The sequence below is a fragment of the Stegostoma tigrinum genome, unplaced genomic scaffold (genome assembly GCF_030684315.1).
Source record: "Stegostoma tigrinum isolate sSteTig4 unplaced genomic scaffold, sSteTig4.hap1 scaffold_280, whole genome shotgun sequence".
NCBI lineage: Eukaryota > Metazoa > Chordata > Chondrichthyes > Orectolobiformes > Stegostomatidae > Stegostoma > Stegostoma tigrinum.
Genome location: NW_026728208.1, coordinates 58,864 through 76,311, shown reverse-complemented (window position 1 = coordinate 76,311; position 17,448 = coordinate 58,864). Strand labels below are relative to the sequence as shown.

The window sequence follows — 17,448 nt, the reverse complement described above, 5'->3', positions numbered from 1 at the left end:
AGTTCCACAATTTTCCAATCTTTCTTTCAATTTATACTATCTTTAACTTTCTTAGATAGCAACAGATGGCACCATGGTGCATTCTAGCTGTACATCCTTTCATTCTAAATTGACAATATTTTTGTTCAGAGTTATGAAATATCCCCTGAAACATCTGCCATTGTTTCTCTATGGTCTTACCTTTTAAACTATTTTCCCAGTTCAACTCTGCCTTTATACTCCTGAATTATCTTCAATGAAAGTTTAAGATATTAAACAGTTTCAGACCGAATTCTCAACCTCGACCTTGATGTAAAATTCTCCCACATCCTGATCATTCTTACCCAGAGAATCCTATACTATTGATGAGTTGTATCTCAAAACATACTATCAGGTCTAAAATATCTTAATCCCTGCTTGGTTCCAGTGGTACAGTTTTAAGACTCCAAATGCACTCTATGAATATATCCTGAGGGGTAGATAACTGCTCTTAACATCAAGGTGCCATTCAACCAAATATGACATCAAGGAGCCGTCGCAAAGCTGCAGTCAGTAAGAATCAGGTGAAAAACCCTCTGCCGGCTGGAACCTTACCATAAAGGAAGTGGTTGTGGTTGTTGGAAGTCAGTTGCCCCAACTCCAAAGCATCACTGCGGGGGTTACGTAAATTTGTGCCCTGAGCTCAACCATCTTCAACTATTTGATCAAATGCCATCCCTCCGTCAGAAGGTCGTACGTGGGGATGTTCTCAGTTGATTGTGCAATGTTCAGCACCACTCATAGCTCCTCAGATGCTGAAGTAGTCCATATCCACGGAACATAACTAGTTTTGAGCTGAAGAGAAGCAAGTGGTAGTTGTGCTGTGCAAGTTACAGGCAATGAACGTCACCATTAAGGAGAATCTAACCATTGCCCCATGACTTCCTCTCCTTTACTGCCAATATGCTGAGGCTTATCAGGTTTCCAGAAACTGAATTGGACCAAACTTATAATTATTGTGACGACAAGAGCAGGTCAGAGGTTAAGAATTCTGCAGTGAATAATGAGCCCCCTGTCTACACAAAGCCTGTCCACCATCTATAAAGCCCAAGTCAGGAATGTAATCTCCACTGGTCAGGACTGGTGCAGCTCCGTCAACACTCAGGAAGCTTGAACCATATGGGACAAAGCAGCCTGTTGGATTGGTACCCCACCCACCACCTTCAACATCTGTTCTATCATCACTAATGTATAATTAGTGCCCCATGCAAGTTTCCCTCCAAGCCACACACCATCTTGACTCGGAACTATATCGCTGTTCATTAATAGTCATTGAGTTAAGATTCTGGAGCTTCTTTCTGAACAGCACTGCTCTAAGGACTGCAGTTATTCAAGAAGGCAGCTCACCACCACCTTCTCCAGGGTAATTGGGCTTAGCCAGCAACATCCACATCCCGTGAATAAAAAAGAATCTTCCAGACTACCTGTGCCAATTGAATTCACAGTTTATTGTAACATCTTTCTGACAAGATCCCATTACTTCTTGGTCTATAGCCTCTCTGCTATCTAGGACTGTATCTTCTGTCAGGGGATCTATGAATCTGAAACTGTCACAGCCGTGACTTCTTTCCTTTGCTGCTCCTTATCTCTACCCAAACTGATTCTATATTTTGCCTGGGTGCCAGTTAGCTCAGTTGGCTGGTTTGTAATTCAGAATGATACCAACAGCATGGGATACTACACTGTCTGAAGTTACAATGAAGGAGTCTCCTTCTCAACCTGTCTCCTCATCGGAGGTGTGGTAACCTTCAATTTAAACCACCTCCAGATATCTCTCTTGACTGTGAGAGCAGCCCTGTGGTCCCATCTGGGACTATAGTGACTTTGAATCTCCAAACCAAGATAATTTCTCACCAATGTATTGATCTCATCTTTGACACAGGACAGAAAACCAAAAAAATTAAACCCAATGAGATGAATTTTGGATCACTGGATTATATGGCAAAATTGGACAAAAAAATGCACTATTGTTAAAATAATTAGCAGTTCAACCAGAAAGGCCACTAATGTGAATCCTGGATCTGTGTATCATTTGAAATGACTTAATTGTATAGTTCTAGTATTTGGCCACAAGATGGAGAATTCTTCTCAGGTGATGTTGTAGCCAGAAGATAGAAAGATGACAGAAATGTTTGGAGAGATATGGGCCAAGCACAGGCAGGTGGAACTAGTTCAGTTTGGGATTGTGATCAGCATAGACTGGTTGGACCAAAGGATCTGTTTTCATGCTGTCTGACTCTATGAAACTGAAGCTTAATAGTCTGAAACTCACATTCAGACATATCTAACTTTATCATAATCTTACAGAAAGATAGCCGACTTTATCCCTCAGAGTTGCAGACTCTTCAATTTTACATCTTCAAAGACATTTAGCAGGGAGAGCATGGATTATCGAGTGAGTTGAGTCGATTGGTTCATTGTTAATTCTGAACTAAATTTGATTTATTTTACATTTTTAGACAACATCAGGTGAAGATGTGCGTGATTTCACCAAGGTGCTGAAAAATAAGTTCAGATCAAAGAAATACTTGGCCAAGCATCCTCGTTTGGGTTATTTCCCAGTACAAACAGTCCTAGAAGGTGAGAACCTTGAGATGTAAGTTTATTGATGTGAGATTTACTAATGTATCAATGCCCATTTGGGAGTTGACAAATATTGCAGCATTATTCATTCTGCAGCTTAGCAGGAGAGTGAGGTTGTCCATTTGCGCATATGTCAGACATACACAATACAAAAACAAGGGGGGCTTAATGATATCATTGGTCCTCTCGCCTTCAAAACAGTGTAGTTACTCAGAGAGTGCATCTGCTGAGGACTTGTTGATACTGTCACTAACGTGCAACCTTCCTTGATATCTTTCTCTGTCCTCCAGTTCTGTCTTTAAAAACGACAATCAATTCCCCGCTCCTCAAAAGAAAAGAACCTTTGGCTGAACAGAGAACAAAGAACAGTACAGGCCCTTCGGCCCACGATGTTGTGCCGACCTATGATCCCACTAAGATCAAGCTACCCTGCATACCCTTCATTTTACTGTCCTTCATGTGCCTATCCAAGAGTCGCTTAAAAGTCTCTAAATGTATCTGACTCCATTACCACTGCCAGCAGTGCATTCCACACACCCGCCACTCTCTGTGTAAAGAACTTAGCTCTGACATCTCCCCTCCTCCTTCCTCCAGTCACCTTAAAATTTCTCCCCCTCGTAATAGTCATTTCTGCTCTGGGAAAAAATCTCTGACTATCCACTCCAGCTATGCCTCTCATCATCTTGTGTACCTCAATCAAGTCACCTCTCATTCTTCTTTGCTCCAATGAAAAAAGTCCTCGCCCCCGAACCCTTTCTCCTAAGACCTGCCATCCATTCCATGCAGCATCCTGCTAACTCTCTTCTACACCCTCACTAAAGCTTCCACATCCTCCCTGTAATGAAGCAACCAGAACTGAAGGCAATATTCCAAGCGCTGCTCCATCCCCACGAACTAATGCTCGATTCCAAATCCCTTTCCTCTTGATGCTTTAAATTCATTGCTGTCTTTCGTGTAATTTCATATTTGAATTCACTGGATCAACTTGCCCCTGCATTCCTGAGACGGTCACAGTGACTTCCCCCCGGCAGTCCTGTCCCGCTCACAGTGACTTCTACCAGCAGTCCTGATCCGCCCGAAGTGACTTCTCCCCGCAGCCCTGACCCGCTCACAGGGACTGGCCCCCGCAGCCCTGAGCCGCTCACAGACTGGCCCTTGCAGCCCTGACCTGCTCACAGGGACTGGCCCCCGCAGCCCTGACCCGCTCACAGGGACTGGCCCCCGCAGCCCTGACCCGCTCACAGGGACTGGCCCCCGCAGCCCTGACCCGCTCACAGGGACTGGCCCCCGCAGCCCTGACCCGCTCACAGGGACTGGCCCCTGCAGCCCTGACCCGCTCACAGGGACTGGCCCCCGCAGCCCTGACCCGCTCACAGGGACTGGCCCCCGCAGCCCTGACCTGCTCACAGGGACTGGCCCCCGCAGCCCTGACCCGCTCACAGGGACTGGCCCCCGCAGCCCTGACCCGCTCACAGGGACTGGCCCCCGCAGCCCTGTCCCGCTCACAGGGACTGGCCCCCGCGGCCCTGACTTGCTCACAGGGACTGGCCCCCGCAGCCCTGACCCACTCACAGTGACTGGCCCCCGCGGCCCTGACCCGCTCACAGCATACTGCCCCCCGCAGCCGTGTCCCGCTCACAGCGTGCTGCCCCCCGCAGCCGTGTCCCGCTCACAGCGGATGGGCCCCGCAGCCCTGTCCCGCTCACAGGGACTGGGCCCCGAAGCCCTGTCCCGCTCACAGCGTACTTCTCCCCGCAGCCGTGTCCTGCTCACAGCGTACTGCCCCCCGCAGCCGTGTCCCGCTCACAGCGTACTGCCCCCCGCAGCCGTGTCCTGCTCACCGCGTACTGCCCCCCACAGCCATGTCCCGCTCACAGGGACAGGCCCCCGTAGCCCTGACCCGCTCACAGGGACTGGGCCCCGCAGCACTGACCCGCTCACAGGGACTGAACCCCGCAGCCGTGTCCCGCTCACAGGGACTGGACCCCGCAGCCCTGACCCGTTGAGAGGGACTGGCCCCCGCAGCCGTGTCCCGCTCACAGGGACATGCCCCCGCAGCCCAGACCCGCTCGCATCGACATGCCCCCCGCAGTCCTCTCCTGCTCACAGCGACTTGCCCCCCGCAGTCCAGTCCCGCTCACCGCCTACTGCACCCCGCAAACCTTTCCCGCTCACTGAGACTGGGCCCCGAAGCCCTGTCCCGCTCACAGCGTACTTCCCCCCGCAGCCGTGTCCTGCTCACAGCGTACTGCCCCCCGCAGCCGTGTCCCGCTCACAGCGTACTGCCCCCCGCAGCCGTGTCCTGCTCACCGCGTACTGCCCCCCGCAGCCATGTCCCGCTCACAGGGACAGGCCCCCGTAGCCCTGACCCGCTCACAGGGACTGGGCCCCGCAGCACTGACCCGCTCACAGGGACTGAACCCCGCAGCCGTGTCCCGCTCACAGGGACTGGACCCCGCAGCCCTGACCCGTTGAGAGGGACTGGCCCCCGCAGCCGTGTCCCGCTCACAGGGACATGCCCCCGCAGCCCAGACCCGCTCGCATCGACTTGCCCCCCGCAGTCCTCTCCTGCTCACAGCGACTTGCCCCCCGCAGTCCAGTCCCGCTCACCGCCTACTGCACCCCGCAAACCTTTCCCGCTCACTGGGACTGGGCCCTGCAGCCCTGTCCCGCTCATCGGGACTGGCCCCCGCTGCACTGACCCGCCCACAGGGACTGGCCTCTGCAGCCCTGACCCGCTCACAGGGACTGGTCCCCGCAGCCGTGTCCTGCTCACCGCGTACTGCCCCCCGCAGCCATGTCCCGCTCACAGCGGACTGGGCCCCGCAGCCCTTTCCCGCTCACAGGGACTGGCCCCCGTCGCCCTGACCCGCTCACAGCGACTTGCCCCCCGCAGTCCTAACCCGCTCACAGCGACTTGCCCCCCGCAGTCCTGTCCCGCTCACCGCGTACTGCCCCCCACATCCCTGTCCCGCTCAAAGGGACTGGGCCCCGCAGTGCTGTCCCGCTCACAGGGACTGACCCCTGCGGCCCTGACTCGCTCACAGGGACTGGCCCCCGCAGCCCTGACCCGCTCACAGGGACTGGCCCCCGCAGCCCTTACCCGCTCACAGGGACTGGCCCCCGATCCCTGACCCGCTCACAGCGAATTGCCCCCTGCAGTCCTTTCGCGCTCAGTGGGACTGGCCCCCGCAGCCCTGTCCCGCTGACAGGGACTGACCCCCGCAGCCCTGTCCCGCTGACAGGGATTTGCCCCTGCAGCCCTGACCCGCTCACTGTGACTTGCCCCTCCTTCCTGACCTGCTCACAGGCACTTGTTCCCTCCGTCGTAACCCGCTCACAACGACTTGTCCCCTCTGTCCTGACCCGCTGACAGCGTCTTGCCTCCCATTCCTCTTAGACAGGTCACCCCTTGCTCAGAAACGGTCCCAATTATCCATGAACCAGAAACCCTGCCCCCTGTGCCAGCTCCTTAACCATGCATTCATCTCACCTATCTTTCTATGACTTAGCTCACTAAGATGTGGCACTCATGGCAACCCATAAATTATTACCCTCTCGGTCCTGCCTTTCAGCCTCTTTGCTAACTCCTTGCACATAGTCCGCAGAATGTCATCCCTCTTTCTGCCGATGTCATTGGTACCAACGTGCACCGTGGCCTCTGGCTGCTCACCCTCCCCTTTTAGAATTTGTTGCAACCACTCAGAGATGTCCTTGACCTTGCACCAGGGAAGCAACACGCAGCCCTGGTGTCTCAAATGTGGCAACAGAATCTATGCCCCCAACGAATGAGTCTCCAACCACACTCGCTCACTTGGATTTGCCTTACTCTGTCCCACAGCAGGGTGGTTTGCACTATGGACCTGGCTACTGCTGATTATATAACTGACCCAGTTTAGTTTTAGATCAGTGTTAACCTTGGTTTAGTGGATAGCCAAGCACCTCAGTAGTCTACAATACAGGAGAAATGCATTCTTAAGCTGACAGATTCTGTGACAGTCAAGGACAAGCACTGAATTGTTCTGACCTCATTTCCAACACCTGGCCCGTAGCCTTGCATGGCTTGGATTGCACTTGCACATTTTAAAAAAAATAAATGTAACGATGATGTGAGGGTAAGGACATGGATTTTTTTTGATGTGGCCATATTCTCTCTTGTTGGAGCTGATTGCTGCTTAGCACTTGTATGGTGCAAATGTAACTTATCCTTTCTCAGGCCAAGCCTGATCGTTGTCCAATTCTCACTGTATTTTCTCATCGTTGACTTAATGTTGGTTCGGCCCAACAGTGTTGTACATACCCTGCCTATTCTGAAACTCTGTCACTTAATATTAAGTCTAATAAAGACAAGTATCCAATCTGCCTTCCAAACCACTTCAACGACCTCGTCCATTACATTGTGGGATCAACAGGCATACACATCAAGATCCTGAGATCCCTCTGATCATTGGTGCTTGTGAGGTCCCTATGATTCATCATGGGCTCCAAGATCTGATTGTGCTGTGTCACCTCATCCTTATCCCGTTTGTCCTAACATGAAATAATGTTCTCAAACGCTTCTCAAAAATTATTCCCAATCCTACTTTTTGTAATCATGATACAAGTGAGCATAAAACTTGGAACACGACGGCAACAGGAATGTGCCCTTCGGCCCACCATGTTGGGCCAAACATGACAACAAATGAAAAAATCCCTTCTGCCTGTCCTTGATCCATAGTCCTCCATTCCTTGCATATTCGTGCACGGAACTAAAAGTCCCTTTTAAATGCTTTCATCGTATCTGCATCCACTACCACCCCGGGCAATGTATTCCACACTTTTAACATGCTCAGTGTGAAATATTTGCCCCTCACATCTCTTTTGAACTTCCCCCCTCTCAGCGTAAATGCATGCCCCCTAATAGTGGACACTTCAACTCCGGGGGAGAAGTTTTCTGACCGTTAGCTGTATTGAAATATCTCCTAATTTTATAGACTTCTATCAAGCCTGCCCTCAGCTTCTACTGCCCCAGAGAAAACGAAGAGTTTTTCCAGCTCCTCCGTCTCGTTCATACCCTCTATTCCAGTCAGCATGCTGGTAAATCTCTTCTGCACCCTGTCCAAAGCCTGCACATCCTAAGTGTAATGTGGCGGCCAGAATTGGATGCAATACTTTGTGTGGTCTCAACAAAGTCTTGTAAAGCTGCAGTGTGACATCCTGACTCTTGCACTGAGTTCCCCTATGAATAAAGGCAAGCATGCGATATACCTTCTTGACCACCCTATCTACTTGTGTGGCTACTGTCAGGGAGTTATGGTCTAGGACCCCAAGATCCCTCTGGACATCACTGCTGTTTGGGGTTCTGCCATTAACTGTGTATCCCTTTCCTTAACACTTGGTCTCCTAAAATGTAACACCTCATGCCTGCCCAGATTAAATTCCATCGGCCATTTCTCCGCTCGTGTTTGCAATTGGTCTGTATCTTGCTGTGTCCTTTGACAACCTTCCATGCTGTCCACAAGTCCACTGGTCCTTATATCATCTGCAAACTTAGTAATCCCCAATCTACATTTGCCACCAAGTCATTTACATATATCACAAACAGCAGAAGTCACATCGATGCGGAACACCACTCGTCACTGAGCTGCAGCCAGAAAAACAGCTTTCCACCACTGAGACGGCAAGAACTGTAGATGCTGGAATCAGAGTTAACCAAGTGTGGAGCTGGAGGAACGCAGCAGGTCAGGCAGCATCAGAGGAACAGGAAAGCTGACATTGTTGATGCTGCCTGGCCTGCTGTGTTCCTCCAGCCCTATACTGTGTGATCTTTGTTAGCCTTCCACCGCGACCGTCTGCCTTATATGGGCAGGCCAAGTCACCATGGATCTCATGGATCTTAATCTTCTGGATGAGCATACCATGAGGGACCTTGTTGAAAACGTTCATAAAATCCATGTATATGCTATCAACTGTTCTACCCGAATTGATCACCCTTGTCACCTCCTTGAAAACTTCAACTGACTTGGTAAGACATAACCTGCCCCGCATAATGCCATGCTGGCTGTCCCTTATTAGCCCATACCTTTGAGACATGAGACACTCACCAGTCTGGAGTTTCCTGGAAAGTCCCTGTTTTCCTGCTTGAACAGAGGAACGACTTTATCCACTCACCAGTCTCCGCAACCCCTCCAGTGCCTGGCAAGGATATCAGATCCTGTTGAAAGTGGTGTGTTGATGCATTTGTGTCATGATTGTGTTTTGTTTGAGCCCTAACATTGAAAGCAGTGTAAGAATGTCTTTGTGCAGCAGGTGAGGTGTGATGAGACTGAGCCTTCATACAATTGCAAGATGTTGAAAATTTGCCATTATTTATGAAAACAGTGATAAATTTCCATGATCAACATTTCTGTTACACTGCGATGATTATCCCGTGGCATGTAAAATCAGAAAGATACGATAAAATGAGACTGGGTCATATGCAGGGAGAATGTTTGCCTTTCATGTCTATAGAAGTAGTGAAATATTTCCATGAAGCTAAAAGTCACTTTTCCGTTCATTGAAGGACACAATCATCGCCTTGGAAGCTTCATCACGATACTACTTTGCATTTCTGAAGAGGGAAGAAGAAATCAACATGCAAATTCAATTCCATGGTTTTGGAAGTCCCTTTGAGAACACGATTCATTTGCGCCGACATAATGCTCTGACCAAGAAAGAATTGAAGGTGAGTTTGTCGTTTGGAAGATCGCAGCAATTTATGCATCAACTTCTTCATCGATAATGTTCCATTGCTTTCAAACTGCATTTTCCTCTCTGCAAGATAATAACTGTTAGAACAAGCAACAGCATCGGTAGATGGTCTATGGGGAATGCAATGTTACAAAACCCGATCCATTCAACAACATATTTCAGATAAGTCAACAAATTAAATATTCCAGCACAGGATAAAACAAGGAGGATGAGAATGAGGAGGCAATAGCTCTGATGACAAAAGAACAGAAATTTACCTTTATCCATTCGAGCAAAAAAGCAGGCACACAAAGAAATAATCATCTAAGAATGCACGTGTGCAACGGAGGCGACAGGGGGACTAAGAATGCCGAATTGTTGTCATGCGTATTGCTGAAAGGATGATTGAAACAGAATCTGTGGTAAATTTGTTGAAATACAGATGATGCATCTCAGGATGTTGGAGGAAGAACATTTATGGACTGAGGCAAATTGTATTGCCCTTTTCAGGAGTTATTAGGTTCATAATGAATTGAAAGACTTCCTTCTGTGCTGAAAGCTTTAGTTTAGTTGCAGCTGAATCACAATTTCTGTTCCTGGTAGTATTTAGCAAACTGTTAAAAGTGAATGTCACTGCACAGAATTCCAAATATGACTCCAATCAGTAGAGAAAATATCCAAGGGGATATGTATCCTCTCATGTTGAACAGCGCAGCTACAGATACAATGGAGGCACTGATGATAATCTTCCAAGAATCCTTAGATTGTGGAAAATTCTCAGAGGATTGAAAGATTGTGAACAGAACACCATTATTACAAAGATACTTGGACAAAGTAGTAAGCATGTATTGCCAATTTAGGTCAACCTGGGTAGATGTTCATGCCTGCAATGAAAGATGAAATAACAGGGTACTTAGTGTGCTATAACATCCTACAGAGTTAACATCCTTTTATAAAGGGGAAATAATACTTGACAAACTTGCTACAGTGCTTTGAGAAGGAAACAAACATTACTGATGAAGGACCACCAGTTGATGTCGTACATTGAGATTTCAAAAAAGCATTTGATAAGGTGCAGCTCATAAGGTGTCTCAAAAGAAAAGAGCCCATGTGTTCAAGGGTAGTACGTTCGGATGGACAGAGGACTGCATCGTAAATAGAAGTAGAGACGTAGCAGCAGGATGGTAACTTACAAGTCATGTACGGCCACAGAGCGAATGCTGCGGAGGCCGAACACCTCATGTTGACTGGGTTGATTTGAGAAATGGCAGAGGGGATTGCTATGCTTATGAAAGTTGGGCAGGCAGGGACTACATTCATTGGCGTTTATAAGATTGAAAAAAATCTTATTTTTTCAACATGTAAGATTCTTAAGAGGCTTGATAGTGTATATCCGTAGAGATTACTCTCATTTGTGAAAGATTTTACGACCAGAGGCCACATTTTCAAATTGGTTGCCCATGAATTCAGGGAAGAATTACTTCTTTCAGGTTGTAGCAATTTATTGAACACTTTAGCCAAGAAGATTTTAGAGGTAATGCCATTAATCATATGCTAGGCTGTAACGGCCAGGTTAATTTTTAAATCAAGAAACAATGATCATGAGAAAAGGGTCTCGGCCTGAAACGTCAGCTTTTGTGCTCCTGAGATGCTGCTTGGCCTGCTGTGTTCATCCAGCTCCACACTTTGTTATCTTGGATTCTGAAGCATCTGCAGTTCCCATTATCTCCGATACAAATGGACAGAGATGCCAGGGTTGGCTTGTCAGTAAGAAATGAGGTCGCTCTTGTGCTTGTTTATGAATGACTTGGAGGAAAGAGGTGCATGTGCTGTGGCTAAATTTGTAGATGACTGAAAAAATATTTAGAAAGACAAGGCATGGCGCAGAAACAGAGATTTACCAGGATGTTACTTGGATCGGAATGTATTAGCTATTTGGAGGGTTTGGTGGAAATGCTGTGTCATGATAAATGTAATGAGATCAACCATGATCTCACCGAATGATGGAGGAATATTCAATGGGCCAAATGACTTTTTTTGTGAGCCTTCTTGTTTGACAATGCATTCATGAAGGTGTTTTTTTTCTCTCTCTTGGATAAGATGTGAAAATGAAATGTATCTGAGATAATGGGAACTGCAGATGCTGGAGAATCCAAGACCACAAAATGTGAGGCTGGATGAACACAGCAGGCCAAGCAGCATCTCAGGAGCACAAAAGTGCTCCTGAGATGCTGCTTGGCCTGCTGTGTTCATCCAGCCTCACATTTTGTTGTCATGAAATGTATACACTTCCTTTTCATCTGGGAATAAATAATTGTTCTGAACGATTTCCATTGACTAATAGCAATCTGACAAGCTTCGCAATGTAAAGAGATTTTTAGCTTCTTTTTAATTGTAAAGGTATTCTTTGGATTTAATTTGGCATATATTATTTGCATCTCAGGAAGTATGTTCATCACTGCATCTCAAAAAGTGCTCTGGTGTATGACAGCAGCTTTTTAAAGATCACTTCAATGGTTGTGATTTTGAGTTGCCATAACACACATTAAATTACACTGTTGGCCAATCTGTCCATGATTATTTCATTATCTTATGCTTCAAACAGACAAGGAAATATTGGTGATGCAATGAAGTGTTTGACTCTCAAATATAATTGCTGTTATAGTTTCCACTTGGAAGAAAGATTCACATCAAATTGACTGGTCAAGGAAATGGGACACTGACTGTGAGTACTTTGAATGTTCGAGTTATTCCTAAAATGAAAGTTATGACCTTGATGATTTCTCTTTCATGCAGATATGAAGAGACTCTTTTAAAATATCCTCTAGGTTAGTGGTTCAGGCATAAAAGTGTTATATGTATATTTATGTATATACATGTACATGCGTAATCTGATCAGAAAATGACTATAAAACACTTGTTGCATGGTGAGAATGAGTTATCCAGATGGTAAGACCTGCCAATGTTGGTGTCTGAGATAACACATTGTGGAGCTGGAGGAACACAGCAGGGCAGGCAGCATCAGAGGCTCAAGAAAGTTGGGGTTTTGGGTCAGGACCCTTCCTGAGAAATGGAGGGTGGAAGGGAGCTCAGAAACAACTAGTGTGGTGGGGGAGGAGGTGCTGGGGAAGGTAGGTGGGATGGTAATAAGTGAGTACTCTCCAGATTGGAACAGATTTTCCCCAGCGGGTATTGAGTACGAATTCCAAATCACTCTCAAAATCTTAGTGTCTGTCAACATTGATGTTTTTTGTCTGTGTGTTTCAGTAATTGCATGACAGTTGAATGGTTCGTTGAGAGTGAGGAACCTATGGACTCTCACACACCAAGATGGAATTTAGTTCGAAGAGTGACTTCAAAATAGTTGCTTGCTTTTAAAATCTTGACCGTTTTTGCTGTCCAGTTGAATGAATTTAGCTTCATACTGCTTCAATAGGAATTAGTGTTTAAGAGGAACATATTTGTGAAACTTACAGTTCCGTAAGTTTTAGCATAAACTGGTGCAGCCTTTCGGTGCAAAAAGGCTCACCTCTCCATTAATACCGAAGGAAAATTGGAGTTTAAAAGTAAGTTCACCCGCTGTCAGGGAATGAAATGTTAATGTTGACTCAAACATAATTTTTAAAAAAGCCATATATTTGTGTAACACTGAACTCAAATTAAAATTTGGATATGCTAGTTTTACAGATGGTTGGATATTGAATTCATTTTAAATGAGGGTGAAGATCACTTTAAATCCAGCATATTTGTGAAGAAAAGAAATAGCGTGTCAAATAAAATTAACTGCATGATTCTTCATAGCCCTATACGTAGAATTTCATTCTGAACTATGAGACAGTTGTGACCCCACACCACCTCAGTGCTCATGGCAAGAGTAAGACTCCTGTTTGACGTGCTGTGCACTGCATGGAATGGCGGCAACATCAGATTCATTGATGCTTGAGAATCAAAAGAATATGACGATAAGATTTAAAATCAAAATCTCATTGAACACTTCAAGGAATGTATTACAGGAAGAGGGGGAAAGCATGTATGACTAATAGAAGGTGGTGGCGCAGATCACATAGACCTGTGTGCTAAAACTTATCACAAATTTCACATTGAATGGAACAGTTTAAACAGGCTGGAGGAAGCAGACATGCCAGCCCAAACTTTTTGAATTTGAGCATTCTGTTCGTAAACATCAGCAAAATTGTGGGAAACATGTTTATTCTTTCTCTTTTATTGCACAGAACCATACGATTAGACTGTTTTGATGAGGAATTTAAAGATTATGTGTCCCATCCGTTTGACTCACAGTTTGGTACCACAGGTTGGTACGATCTTCGTTCGAGAAGGAAAAGGGATGTTCCAGATACAGAAAATCGTCAAACCATTTACTACAAAGTCCGTTTCTGGTTAGTATTAATTAATGCAGTTGACATTTTTAGCTCGACATGATTGCACAATGGAGTCAATAAGAAAATTCCATCTGATATTCCACATAAATTTTAAGTGGATGTTAAAGCAGCTCATTTCTTTTTCACGCTGTCTGCTGCTTTTAAGAATGGTTGTCTTATTGTCGAAATGTTTAGCTTTGACTCCATGGCTTCTTCCATTAGCTCACATTGAAACACATGTTTCTTCAGCCAAAAATGCACGTTTAGCCGGTGTAGCTTGACTAACCTTCCCCTGTGATCGTTCCCCTGAAATCCCCTGCGGTAGCTCCCCTGAAAAACAACGATACCATTTTGGATACTATTCCGGGGGACGACTTAGCAGGGGTACGCAGTAGGGTGCAGGTCTCTGGCACAGAGTCTGTCCCTCTTGCACAGAAGGGAAGCGGGGATAGGAAGAGAGTGATAGTCATTGGGGACTCAATAGTTAGAGGGACTGATAGAAGATTTGCCGGGAACGAAAGAGACCCACGATTGGTGTGTTGCCTACCAGGTGCCAGGGTCTGTGATGTCTCGGATCGTCTCTTTCGGGTCCTGAGGGGAGAGGGTGACCAGCCCCAAGTCGTGATCCAGATAGGCACCAACGGCATGTGTAGAAAGAGGGATAGGGATGTCAGGCAGGATTTGAGGGAGCTCGGGTGGAAGCCGAGAGCGAGAACAAACAGAGTGGTCATCTCTGGTTTGTCACCCGTACCACGTGATAGCGAGGCAAAGAACAGGGAGAGATTTCAGCTGAAGACGTGGCTGCAGGGATGGTGCAGGTGGGAGGGCTTCAGGCACATGGACAATTGGGGCTCGTTCTGGGGAAGGTGGGACCTGTACAAACAGGACGGTCTCCACTTGAACCAGAGGGGCACAAATATCCTGGGTGGGAAATTGGCTAGTGCCATTCGGTTGGATTTAAACGAGCTCAGAATGGGGATGGGAAACTGAGGTGTAGCCCTAGTACACAGGAGGATGAGCATAGGGAGGACATGGTCAGGACCTCACTGTCACAGAAGTGTGCTGGCAGACAGCAAGCTGGATTGAAGTGTGACGACTTTAATGCCGGGAGTATCCGGAATAATGTAGGTGAGGTTGCAGCTTGGATAGGTACCTGGGACTTCGATGTTGTGGCCATTTCGGAGGCATGGATAGAGCAGGGTCAGGAATGGATGTTGCAGGTTCTCGGGTTTAGATCTTTCATTAAGGTCTGGGAAGGTGGTAAAAGAGGGGGAGGTGTGGCTTTGTTGGTCAAGGACAGTATAACGGCGGCTGAAAGAACCTTTGAGGACTCGTCTCCTGCGGTGGTATGGGCTGAGGTTGCCCAGGAAGGTTTGTCGACTGAGTCAGTGTGGGTGGAAGTTCGGAACAGCAAGGCAGCAGTCACTTCACTGGGGGTTTTCTACAGACCCCAAATAGCAGTTGGGAGATCGAAGAACTCATTGGCCGGCAGATTGTTGAAAAGTGCAAACGTATCAGGGTTGTTGTTATGGGTGACTTCAACTTTCCCAATATAGATTGAAACCTCCTTAGTGCAGATGGTTTGGATGGAGCCGTTTTTGTCAGGTGTGTTCAGGAGGGTTTCCTGACTCAGTATGTGGACAGGCCGACGAGGCGGGAGGCCATTTTGGATTTGGTGCTCGGCGATGAGCCAGCACAGGTGTCAGATCTCGTGGTGGGAGAACACTTTGGCGACAGTGACCGCAAGAGCCTCCCATTTACCATAGCCATGGAAAGGGAAAGGAGCAGTTACCAGGGGAAGATATTTCACTGGGGTCAAGGAAACTATGATGCTATCAGACAGGAGTTGGGAAGTACAGATTGGGAGCAATTGTTCCACAGAAAGGGAGCAGCAGACATGTGGAGGCTGTTCAAGGAGCAGTTGTTGCGAGTGATGTATAAATTGTTCCTCTGAGACAGGTAAGAAGGGGTAAGATTAAGGAGCCTTGGATGACGGGTACAGAGGTGCTTCTTGTCAAAAAGAAAAGGCAGCGTACGTAAGGTGGAGGAAGTGAAGGTCTAGCACAGCTTTAGAGTATTCCAGGCCTGCTCGGAAGGAGCTCAAAAGATATTGCCTGTACAATTGTTACCTGTTACAACCTTTGCGTCCACGCTTGCTCATTCAATGGTGTCAAGATGCCAGCAGTGCATGTACCTTCTCCATCCCCTAATGCCGTCAGCTCACACAAGACATAGTCCTTACTTAAAATCTTCTGATCAACCAAAGTTCATTGTAATGGACATTTTAGTTATCTGTCATGAAACGAAAACTGATTCTGACTGGCATGACCTGCAGTGCAAATGAATATAATCTGTGAAACGAGATTCCTTATGGGCTTGCAGCCGCTACAAATAATTGCTTTTCAAAGACGTTGCAGACATACATTTTTTTCTCCTATCACCTCAGATTATTTTTTTGTTTATGCATGTTGTGTGGGTTTCCAGTCAGACGCATAAACACAGGTTGATGCAGTCACTGTTACAACACGGTATTGAAGGAGAATTTGTGATCTTTGGAGTTTCATTCCAGTGTCTGAAGGAGTGCACCATCAAGCCACTTCAGAGCACTACTGGCGACAAATTGTTGCAAGTTTTCAAGTGTTACCGATGGTCACATAAAATATGGCCTTTTTGTTGTTGCGCTATTCATCTTAACTGCACCTTATCTAGTATTTAGGCTTGGAAACTATTTCAATTTTTTTGATTTACTTATTCAAAATCATTTATGATTGTTGTCATGATATCTACAATATGTTATTTTGATTGGACATAGAGGATTGGATCTGTCTTAATGGAAATAATGTATGCGCTTATAAAACTCCTTCTGGGCAAGGTAGTTGCTCAGTGGTGAGAGCTGCTCATGCACTGGGGAGCCAATTGAGATTCCAGTCTTGGGTAACTATCTGTGTTGAATTGACACGTCCTCTCCGCGTCTGCGAGGGGCTCCTGCCAGGTGCTGCAGTTTCCTCCCATTGTTCAAAGATGTGCAGGTCCTTATATGTGATTTGTGAAGCATTTCTTAAATGTTTCAATCCTGCCAGCATCCAGTGCCTTGGACAAAATAACTGGAGATGAATAAAAGATACTGTGCCTTTTGACACCATTTCCTGCTGGATTTTCATCAGTCCTGCTTTATATCGGTGACAACTTCCATGACCTTTTTTGATGGTGTCTGAATTGACAGTCTAGTTCCAAATATTTGTTGTGCAGTATTTCAAGGTCTCTGTTACAGCATACCCATGAATGCCCACTTCAAAAGATACTTCCATATCATAGAGTCCCTACGGTGTGGAAACAAGCCCCTTTTGACCCAAGAAGCCCACGGCCACCCTCCAAAGAGCATCTCACCCTGACTCATCCCCCGACCCTTTCCTCAGTAACCGTACATTTCCCATGACTAACACACCTAATCTACACATCCCTAAACACAATGGGCAAGTTTGGCATGGCCCATACACTGAGCCTGCACATCTTTGGACTGTGGGAGGAAACCAGAGCACCCAGCAGGAACCCATGCAGGCATGGGCAGAATGTACAAACTCCGCACAGAAAATCGTCCAACGGTGGGATCGAACCTGGGTCCCTGGCGCTGTGAGTCAGCAGTGCTAACCACTGAGCCACCGTGCTGCCCTTGGAGTTAGAGCTTGCTTGTTCCTGGGTGGCCTCAAACTGCCAACCTCCACTTAGTGGCAAAAGTGCTGACCAACTGCACTCATCTTCA

The 17,448-nt window shown here is 46.8% G+C and overlaps 1 protein-coding gene across 1 annotated transcript in view; it reads left to right on the top strand.

Moving 5' to 3' along the window:
- The first annotated feature begins 13,635 nt into the window (after positions 1–13,635).
- Positions 13,636–17,448, top strand: part of LOC132208080 (complement C5-like) — a 51,556-nt gene continuing 47,743 nt past the window's right edge. Inside the window, exon 1 of the mRNA XM_059643819.1 lies at positions 13,636–13,706. Coding sequence (XP_059499802.1) covers positions 13,655–13,706 — 52 coding nt within the window. The 5' untranslated portion in view covers positions 13,636–13,654. The remainder of the gene's footprint in view (positions 13,707–17,448) is intronic.